The sequence below is a fragment of the Nestor notabilis genome, unplaced genomic scaffold (assembly GCF_000696875.1).
Source record: "Nestor notabilis isolate BGI_N333 unplaced genomic scaffold, ASM69687v1 scaffold5182, whole genome shotgun sequence".
Lineage (NCBI taxonomy): Eukaryota > Metazoa > Chordata > Aves > Psittaciformes > Psittacidae > Nestor > Nestor notabilis.
The window spans coordinates 15,302-26,279 of NW_009919532.1; the positions used below are offsets into that span (position 1 = coordinate 15,302).

The 10,978-nt window shown below is 37.6% G+C and overlaps 1 protein-coding gene across 1 annotated transcript in view; it reads left to right on the plus strand.

Annotated features, from left to right (window-relative positions):
• Nucleotides 1–3,172: 3,172 nt before the first annotated feature.
• The window catches only part of TTLL7 (tubulin tyrosine ligase-like family, member 7), a 49,283-nt gene continuing 41,477 nt past the window's right edge, over nt 3,173–10,978 (plus strand). The window contains exons 1-4 of the mRNA XM_010010268.1: nt 3,173–3,341; nt 3,462–3,590; nt 4,781–4,902; nt 5,587–5,654. Of these exons, the coding sequence (XP_010008570.1) occupies nt 3,317–3,341; nt 3,462–3,590; nt 4,781–4,902; nt 5,587–5,654 (344 nt within the window). The 5' untranslated portion in view covers nt 3,173–3,316. The remainder of the gene's footprint in view (nt 3,342–3,461; nt 3,591–4,780; nt 4,903–5,586; nt 5,655–10,978) is intronic.

Below are 10,978 nucleotides of genomic sequence, written 5' to 3' on the forward strand. Positions count from 1 at the left end.
CTAAAGTGTGGTCTGAGGAACAGTTGCAAATTGCTTTGGAGGTTTTCAGCTTCCTCAGTAGCCTGGTCTTAGGTTTTCTTGCACTCGTGTCACTGCACTGGGGACATACAAAGCATGGAAGTCTAAGCAGGAGCAAGTCTACTGCTCCCATGGCTTAGCCTGCAACTCACAGCTAGTGCTCTGGGTAATGTGTTGCCCCATATGAGATGCTGTACCTCTCATATGTCACTTGACATGGTGGGAAGAAAAGCTGAGACTGCATTTTCATTGAACTTATATTTGCCCTTTGGAAAGCAGATAGTTCCGGTAGGAACAAAGGAAAGGACTGCATCCTATGTAAAATATTTTGGAGAACTACTAATTTAGAACTGCTGGTGTTTTGATATTCAGTGAAAAGATTGTTTGGAGATGGGTGACTTAAGTGAAGCAGTTGTAAAGCGGTTTTGAATTATTACATACAAACTTAAGGCAGAATACAATTTAACTTTACTGGTATAAGACAGGGCTTGTGAAAAGTAAAAATCCTAGAATAAGTTTGAGTACGGAGTACAGTTATAATCCCTTTGTCTTTGAAGAATTCAGTTTAAATCAGGATTTGACAAGTAGACTGCATGTGTCTTTGTAACATACTTTAACATCATTAAAAGAAGTGCATGCGTCAGCTGACATGAGAAAAATTATGTCATCCATAATTTTGTCAAGAAAAGAGTTACTTCAGTGAACAGTTTGCAGAGATTTTTGTGAGAGTTAGTCCAATTAATTTGTTTTTCATATGGCCAAATTACTAATTGCTCATATAATACTCTAAAGGTGACCATAAATCTTTACCATCAACTCATGTATTTGTGTTAAAAAATTGACTAGTTCGAAGTCATGGACCTTGAGTGTTGGTGCTTTCTATTTAAACCCTAAAGAGTGTTCTCAAAAGAGTGGAAGAGTTCCTGTATAAAGAAAAATAGTAATACAACAATGTAGTGCAGTTTGGAGCTTTATGGTCCACCTTCAGAATGTGTTATAGCGGCTTTGGGCAGGCATTTTTTTCTGTGATTATAAGCTGAACGAAAACTCTGTGAGCTGCTTGTTTTTTATTGCCACATCATAGCTTATAAATCATGCTGTGTTAGAAAGGGCTGGCATTTCCCACAAGGAAATACTAGTTGTCTTGATATTCTTCCAAATTTGTTAGGAGATTTTAGCCAGTACAGGGGAGGAACAACTAGTGGTTTGAGTATGCGCATAGAAGTCCTTAATTAGCTGACAGATGTACTTCAGTATTACTCCCAGGAACTAAACATGTCTTGTACTCTGGTGGTATTCTTAGCTTGAGAAGCAGATAACATGCAATATTCAGTGAGTCACTGTGCCCAGCACTGCTTTTCCTTCACATTGGTTTTAAGGAGGATAAATGCTTTGCTTTCCCATCTCTGTGTTTAATTTTAGTAGGCCAATGGGCAGGGGGACTTCAGGCCACGTTCTCAGATGATGACATCTGAAACATTAAAAGGTAAAAATGACCAGCCAGTTTTAGTTCAGTCTGAGGAGATTTTTCTTAGCCAGGTCTGTCTGGTTCAGCAAAGTATGTTGCAAGTACGTATGGCTGGGTGTTACTGCCATGGTGTGGAATATAGTGTATAAAATATCTCCCATTCTTACCTTCTGGATAAATAGTGCTAAGTTTTAATTTGTGGCACTCCACTGAATGGATATGAGAGACATTTAGGGTAGTCTTATGATAAAGCCAAATTTGGTCCCTAGTATTATGACTGTTGAAGACAGTCACAACCAACCATATCTGTTCTTTTTATCCTTTTGTGTTAATGGACTGTTAAAGGTAAGCTTCTGTCTTCAAAGGAGTAAGACCTTGAAGATCAAGGTGTCTCCTTTTGTATTTTCTCACTTGGAGGGTGACTTGTCTAGAATAGAACTGTATCTCTCTCTCTTCCTCTGACGTGTCTGTACACACACATGAACACACAAATAAAAAATGAGAATTTATAAGTAATGTTTTGGTAATTTTGCTAATGCACGTCTTGTCCAATTTTATGGCCAGATACGTTCACATCATGTCATGGCTGAATTTGACTTTACTGTAATTTTCTGCTATTTATAGCAGAAGAAATTCCTCATGCTTTATGTAAAGCTATTTTAAATGTCTTGCAATCAGATCTAATCTAATCTGTAAACTAATCTAAAGCTAGCATAAGGAACTTTAGCCACACATATAATTGCAGAAAAGAAATGAAAGCATTTAAAAATCAGTAACTTATATTGTATATGTTTCAAAAACTTGTCGATTTGTTTGAGGCAGCCTGCCAAAGACAACATTTGTTTCCTTGCAGACTTTGTTATAATAGTGCTGCATGCCTTGAGTCATGTAGCAGTGTGTTTCATTCCTAATTTTTTTTCCCCGATATTTTAGCCCATTGTTCTTATGTGCTTAAGCTGGACCTACACAACTTTTTAATGTGGGATTTTCACATGTGGTAGTGTATTCATAGAGAAAAAGAAACAGAATTTTGCATCAGTGAAAAATAGCATTTTATGCAAATAATTACTCATTTAAGAAACTGACAATTTAGATACTTGCCAACTCAAAGTGTCTTTGAAATTATGTCCATTGTGTCATGGAGTGGTCATGAAACTGTAGCCGTGTGCTACCAAGTGATTATTGGACAACTGCTTTAAAAAAATGTTGAAAAATGGAAAGTGGAAAAAGATTATTAAGTTGATTGCAGCTATTTCCCATTTGGTACCTGAAAACACACAATACAGAGTATCTGGTTTTAAATTTTTAATTAAATATGGTTTAAAATTGCTGTAAATCCAGTGACCTTTGTAGCAATAAAAGTTTGCAGTATTGATGGAATTCAGTGTTATGTATTTTCATGCCCAAAATCTCCCATACACAAATAAAAATAAGAAAATGAGGTAATATAATATAATTTTAAAAATTAATACTACAAAAGCATTTTTCTTAGGAAAAACCCAATTGAATTGTAGTGAACAAAGTTTTCCATGAACAGAAGTTGATCAGTCTTTTAAAAGAAACTTTCCTTGTGGCTTGTTATTTAAAAGCATTTCCATACTTCTCAGCTGTTTCTATTCTTTCAGGATTTGTCTATAACAAAATTTCTCTTTTTTTTTTTTTTTTTTTTTTCACACAGATATCTCTCCATTCCAGAACTAGTATTTGCTCCTGCTAGAGACTGAAATGGTATGACGGGAGCTTTAAATAATTCAGCTTTTTCAGCTTCATCATTTTCTGAGAACTTGGGACGGAATTTTGGGCTCTACTTCTACTCTACTCTAGGTTATAATGCCATCCTTGCCTAATGAGAGAGGTATGCTGGTCTTGGATTTTCAATATTCAGTATGCTTGTACCTCTAAGTTGCAACAAAGTGAATGTTTGTATTTTTAGTTGAGATATAAAGATGTTAACAGTTACAACATTATTTTTCAGATAACCATAGAACTGCTCCCCTGGATTTGACTTCGGGACTACCCTATCAAAGCACAATTAAAAGAAAAGTCAGAAAGAAGAAGAATGGAGTCATCACTGCAAATGTTGCTGGCACGAAATATGAAATTGGTAGGAAGCTACATATTTTGTTTTCTTCCTGATAGTAATAACCATTGACGTGAGTGAATTACTAACTAATGGGGTGAATTAATGGACTTTGCATCAAGCTGACAGTGAGACGTTTCAAAAGGATTTTCTTTCATAAGAAACCTTTGGGGTTTTTTTGTAACATTGAGTTGAGAGCTTTGAACACTGCAGCTATAACTCCACGAGGATGATAAGAGGACTGGAACACCTCTGGTATGAAGACAGGCTGAGAAAGTTGGGGCTGTTCAGCCTGGAAAAGAGAAGGCTGTGTGGAGACCTCCTAGCAGCCTTCCAGTATCTGAAGGGGGCCTACAAGGATGCTGGGGAGGGACTCTTCATTAGGGACTCTAGTGGTAGGACAAGGGGTGATGGCTTTAAACTTAAACAGGGGAAGTTTAGGTTAGATATAAGGAAGAAGTTCTTTGCAGTGAGGGTGGTGAGGCACTGGAATGGGTTGCCCAAGGAAGTTGTGAATGCTCCAACCCTGGAGGTGTTCAAGGCCAGGCTGGACAGAGCCTTGGGCAACATAGTTTAGTGTGTGGTGTCCCTGCTCATGGCAGAGGGGTTGGAACTAGATGATCTTAAGGTCCTTTCCAACCCTAACTATTCTATGATTCTATTTTTTACTCAGAGAAAAGCCTTGAAATGCAAAAACTTAAGTAATCAAGAAGGCTGTGGAAAACCTAATTATGGATTATGTATGTGTTTGGAAGATCTTTTTTTGTTTGTTTTTTTTTATATGAAAATAATGTATGCATTTACTTTTGTAACTTGGCTGAAGAGGCATTCTCATTCCATATCTGCAGTGACGCTTACAGTCATCACTGTAAATTTAAAATTAACATATGTGATAGTCAAGATTAAGTGAAAAAGCCATGCAAGTGGACTTTTACTACGTGACTGGGGAATGCACTGAAGTTCTTTACAGTTCCCGCCAGTGGTTGTGCTCTGATTCCAGCCGCCATACAAGGTGCTGTATAATGTTCTAATGACAGGTTTGCAATAGACCGATGGAAATACTGTGAGATAAATAATAGTTTGCTTGCTAACGTTGTTCTCAGACAAAGGATTGAATAGTGGAACCGTTAAAATCTTAATTGACATTTTAAATTTTGAAAATGAATCCATTTTAGAGATTCAAAATATTCCTTAAGTGTGTGATTTCTCCGTAGTACGTGTCGTAATACGAGAAATGGGATTTGTGAAAACACGTGACGAAGATGAAACAGCTAATCTTATATGGAGTGATTCTGCTGTGCAACAAGAAAAGATTGCTGAGCTTCGGAACTATCAGGTAGAGTGGTAGTCAGGATTTCCGACATGTTTCATGAAACTGCTTCATTCTGAAACATTCAGTAATGTGTCACTTTTGGTCAGTTACATTTGTATGGACAGCAAAGAAACACCCCACCACCAAATATCACCAAGCAGTAAGGCTATACCACTACATATTTTAAAATCCTATTCTCTTTTCTAGAGTTATCTGTTCATACCATTTGGAATCTGCTGCTTAAATATTTGAGGTTCTTTTGTGCTTTTGTCTGCCAGCTGGATGTCGTGAAAGATCAGAGTTTAAAAGAAGATGCAAAACATCATTTATAAATTGCTCATAAGCTTTTAAGCAGTACGTTAACAAGCAGAGCTCTCTCTGCAGTTTCTGTGAATAAATAATTCCTTTATTTACCATTACTTTGTGACATTCTTTGTTTCTAGGTAGCTTTGTGAGTAAGAGATGATAGTCTCCTTTCAGTCTGAAATGAAATCAATGCACACTTGTGTTGGTGGAAGAGAATACAACTTAGAGCATCTTTCTATTTCTAAGAATATGTAGCATAATATAAGATATTATCATAAACAGTTTATGTGGAACACAAATTATGTTTGCTTGTGTGTGCAGTTGAGTGTTTTAAATGATTATATTAGGTATGCCAGGAAAACTAAAAGTACCAATGAACTTTCTTTTCTTCTCCTTCCTCAGAGAATAAACCATTTTCCAGGAATGGGGGAAATCTGCAGAAAGGATTTTCTGGCAAGAAACATGACTAAGTAATCTTTCTTTTAATATTAAGAAGTTTTTCAGCCGTAGTATTCAATGCAGTACAGTTAAGGTTTGTTTATTTCTACTAGGAGGCTATGAGAGGACCGAGAATAACTTCCCAAGTTCCTTGATAACTTTGGCTTTGGTCCTGGATCTGTAGTATTGGAGTAGGCTACTGTATCTCTCCAGCTGACTTCAGTGGAAAATTATGTGGGTTCAGTTCTCTGTCTACACATTGCAGAATGTAGGAGAGCCTTAAGTTATGTGCAGTATATTTCATACATATACACCCAGGCATATATCCTGTAATGGTAGAACAGAAAAAATAACTAGAATGTGGATGGATATTATTTGATTAAAATAATTAATTACTATATTTTTGTGTATATAAAATTAAAAAAACAACCTGAAGCATCTTACTGTTTACATAAGAAATAAGTCAGAGAGGTTCATTTACCTAATTATAAATTCTTCCTACTCTAGTGGAATAACTGGTAGCTGAAAATCTTATGAGTAAGGCCTGTAAGAAAACAATACTAAATAATGATTCAATAGCCTGGTAATAAGGAAAAGTTAGAGTTAAGTGTGTGTGAATATTTTGATTCTTCTAATCTAAATTAGTTTAAAAAGGAATTATTAATAGAGTTAATCGTTTGGCCCCAAACATTACCTACACTGCATTTCCTGTTACCAGAACAGATTTTTTTTTCATATATTAATGTAATTAATGTGATATCTCTTCCCTCCCCCCCTCCTTTTCTGCTTTGTAAATATGACATATAACATGTAGAATGTATGCAACTATTACAATGCAAATACTATGTGCATTGCTATGGTGTCTATGTGTCCTACATTTGGGGCAGAACTCCCCTGTGTCAATACACGCTACACAAGTGCTTATCACACCCCTTCCAGACTTTAAGTAAAAACATAGAGGTAGCACGTTGTCCTGGGTTCAGCTTCAGCAGTCATTTTTTCTCCTTCTTAGTAGCTGGTGCAGTGCTGTGTTTTTGACTTTCAGTCTGGGAACAATGCTGATAACACCGATGTTTTTAGTTGTTGCTAAGTAATGTTTACTCTGACCAAGGACTTTCTCAGTCTCATGCTTTGCCAGAGAGGAGGCGAAGCCAGGAGGAAGCAGAGACAGGACACCTGACCCAAACTGGCCAAAGGGGTATTCCATACCACGGAACGTCATGCCCAGTATATAAACTGGGGCGAGTTACCCGGAAGGCCCAGATCGCTGCTCGGGTCGGGCTGGGTATCGGTCGGCGGGTGGTGAGCGGTTGCGTCCTCTCCCCTTGTTATTCCTCTTATCATTATTACTGGTAGCAGTAGTGGTTTGTATTATACCTTAGTTACTGGAGAGCTGTTATCTCAACTCGTGGGAGTTACATTCCTTCGATTCTCCTCCCCATCCCTCCGGGAGCGGGGGGAGGAAGGAAAAGGGGGGGAGTGAGCGAGCGGCTGCGTGGTTCCAAGTTGCCGGCTGGGCTTAAACCACGACACACGTAGAGGCAAACAGTGATTTGGAGAGGTCTTGGAAACAATGGAACATTGGTCAGTTTGGTAGCCAGTGGCATCCCCCTGTATTGTTACAGTTCTGTGATTTTAAAAAATGTGCAAAATGGACAAAAGGCTCTTGTTATCATGCACACAGTATTTTCAAATACTGTCTGATTATACCTCTCTCAACCTACCGAATTCTGAGTTTTAAACATGGTTTAAAGGCTATTCATTGCACATATTCTAGATAAAATGGGAATAATTTCTCTGATATGATAACTCTGGGTCAAACATGTCTATGTTGTGACTTCACTTAATATCAGTAGATAATAGCAGTACCCCCAGTTTAAAGGGTATTCATGTGGAGATTGCACGTATTATAGATAAAATGGGAATAATTTCTTTGATATGATAACTTTGGGTCAGACATATCTATGTTGTGACTTTGCTTAGTACCGGTAGATATAACAGGGTTTTAATCAGTCTGTTTTTTGTAGTTCTAGCCTCACAATTCAATGCTTAGTATTCATAATTTATAAAAATCAAAATGATAGGCCTTTAGACTGCTTGTGAAATCACAAGTCAGTTGGGATACATGGTGAAGCAGGCCCTTGTCTGTAGAGTGGAGGATTTTGTTCCATGCAGCTGCTGTTCTGTCTTAAAATTTATTTGAACAGGATTGTGCAGAAACACTAGTTCTGTTTCCTTACTTTTCTGCTGCATGCAGTGTTTTCTGTTGCTGCTACTGAATAGCTCTGGGGTTTGTACCATTGAGAGTTCATGAAACAACTGGTGAGAATTGGTGGAGAGTAGACTCCCTTTTTGTTTTACTTTTACCTTTATTGTTACACTGATCTTACCCTTCGTATTATGCCAGCTGTTGGGAATGGAGTGAAAGAACAAATCTACTGGACTCCTGAGAGGCAAATGCTATTCAGGAGGAATTGCAGGAATTCCTCTTATAGCCAATATCCAGGTGCTCTGGATCATAGGACAGTGTGGTTTTCACATGCACAAGGGTAGAAGGAAGCAGTGTAATACATAGTGTAATGTGAAAGAAGACAACCCAGCACAGAAAGTGTAGTGACAAAGAGTAATGGAACAGATAGAAATAGGAATGTAATTGAGAACAAAAGGGGGCATGAGCATCATTTTCAGGGGGAATAATCAGAAAAGAAGGTGCCATTGTACGGCCAACTAGATGTTAATTTCTCTAAATGGTCTCTTAGGTGAGATCTTCTCATGCGAATGATAAGTGTGGTTACAGAATTAACACAATAAGTGGGGGAGAAGATGTACAAGATGAATGGGAAGGAGAATAGACCTATGTGTGAGACGGTCTTTTTTGCAGCACCTTTGTTGTTTATGTTTAAAAGGTTTGTGAACTGAGCATGGATGAAGAATTGTTCTCATCCATACCTACCCGCGAACCTCCTTTCATACTTGAAAAGTCAGAGGAGTTTGAAACCTAGGCAGCGGAACCGGTGTTATTAGACTGACAAGTCACGTCTTTAGTAACCTATGTTTTGTTCGACAGCTTTGATTCTTTTGCACAGAAAGCACTCTGAGAAACAAGAGCACAGTCTGACCACATCTATGAGCTAAAATTGCGCTCGGAAGAACAATCATTTACTGTTTAATTCCCAGACCTCCTAGTAAGGACTGCAAAGGCTAAACGATAGAGCAGCAGAGTGAAAAAGTGGTTACCCACAGTAGTGGATAGCAGATGTGCTGAGAAATAGGGCTATTGTAGTGGAATAGGTTTTGATTCCACAAGCTACTTGATGATGTTACTAAGCCATCTCTGAATAGGGCCAAGCAGGGAAAGAACAGAGCTGAATTCTTTTGTGGAAAGTTTTAGTGAGTACCAGAACTTGTAAACAGTGGTTAAGTCTTACACTGTAGTCTACCCATTTATGCATGTGTTGTGGTTTAGATAGAAAAAGGCATAGAGAATTGATATACTTGCAGCCACAAAATAATGTTTCTAGAATACCTCGAAGTTATATTCATTGAATAGGGGAGTAGGTGTGTTGAAACCTCTAAGTTAAATGGCAAGCCTGTATCATGTAACATTTCAGGATGCAAATGATAAATAATTTGGAGGGGGATGGAAACTGACACAATTGCTTTTTGCCTAAATAGGATAATTTCTGACTAGATAAGTTATTCAGTTAGCAAGGTAATAATATTTGTAAATGTATTGCAGATGGACAGTAGTTTAAAAATATGCATGAATCACGAATTAACTATTTCTGTTTTTTAAAACTGTCTCTGAATACTTGGTGCCTTTCATCAAACCAGATCTGTAAAAATAATAGTTAAATGAAGCTGCAGAAGCACTGAACTTCATGCAGTACTTCAAGACTACTATAGCAATTGTGGTTTCTGTGGAGTGTTTGTTGGGTAGTTGGCTAAACAATTTGGTGACAGTGTATCTATTATACCAGTAGGGCTTGGCTACAGTCCTGGCCTTACAGATGCAGTTGGCAGCTTTGTTTTTTCCGCTAGTATTTGAGTCGCTTAAAGAAAAAGTGACTTATGCTGCATCAAAAGTATTACATGGGCTCATAGTAGAAATAAAAAGTTGAAATGATACTGCCTCTTTTAAATTAACTTCTCCTGATACTATTAGTTTTCATTGCAAAAAGAGAAGTATACCTAAATCTGTAATTAATTAAAAGGTATTAAAATTAACCATAGTGCCATTTTTAAATAAAATCAAAGTTGAGGAACTTCCTGTGTCAGTTAATTTCTTTTTAAGCATCCAGTCATTTTCTGTTGGTTTGTGGATATTTGTATTTTTAGACGTGTCCACCCTATGTTACAACGTAGTCTTGAGTTACACAAACAAATTCCATGTGAGGTTATACATGAAGTTTAGGTAATGCAAGTACCTGAAACAAGCTAACTGCACCAGTATGTAACTCAGCAGAAACTAAATTTATTCTGCTGGGAACTGTGTCTGCATAGCACCGCCAAGTCCACGTTGCTCCTATAACTTGGCTGTTAACCAGGATTAAAGCTACTTTACTTAAAGCTAACCCATGTATCTAGCACATACTGCCAGTCTGGTGTGGATATATCATGGAATCAACTAGTTTGAAAAGACCTTCAAGATCATATGCTTCGTATCTGCCAGATACGCAGCTTTGTGTGATGGAAATTTCTGCTGAGTTCTTCACCATATTTCCTCTTCTGTTTGTCTTTCCTGCACAGACAACATATCCATAAAACGAGGTGCGCTCACTACCTCAGCTACCACAACTCTTAAAGCAGGGAGATCAGGACCTTGCTGCATCCTTTAATCAGATTCAGTTTCAGAAATTGTTCCCTGTGATATTTTAACCTTATTTTTATTTTATCTCTTCTTTCCCCCCCCCCGCCTTGTCTTGCTTTGCATTTCTTTGCTTTCTTTTGACTAAATAAGGTACTGAGGGAACCTTAATCACAATATGCTGATACCAAACACAAGTCCAAGCTTGTGTGTTTTGCCCTGTAGTAGAGGTGTATGAGCAGTTGTTTGGCCTGTGTCAATTTCTTACTTTTCAAATTCCTTCTAAAGACTAGAAACAAAACCTTCCTAAAGTGCTTCTATTTTAATTTTAAATTTGGTCCTTGTTATTAATATTTTTTGCGCCCATGAAGAAACTTCAAGTATCCCAGGTGCTCTTTTTTGTGTGTGTTGATCCTCATACATCCCCAAACACATACACATACCAATATGAAAATTAAAATGCTTGACAAATATCCCTGTCCCTTCAAGGATAAAAAAAAAGGGGGGGGGGAGAGGAATCCAGTAATCTGTTAGGAAGGGAAGGGTCTA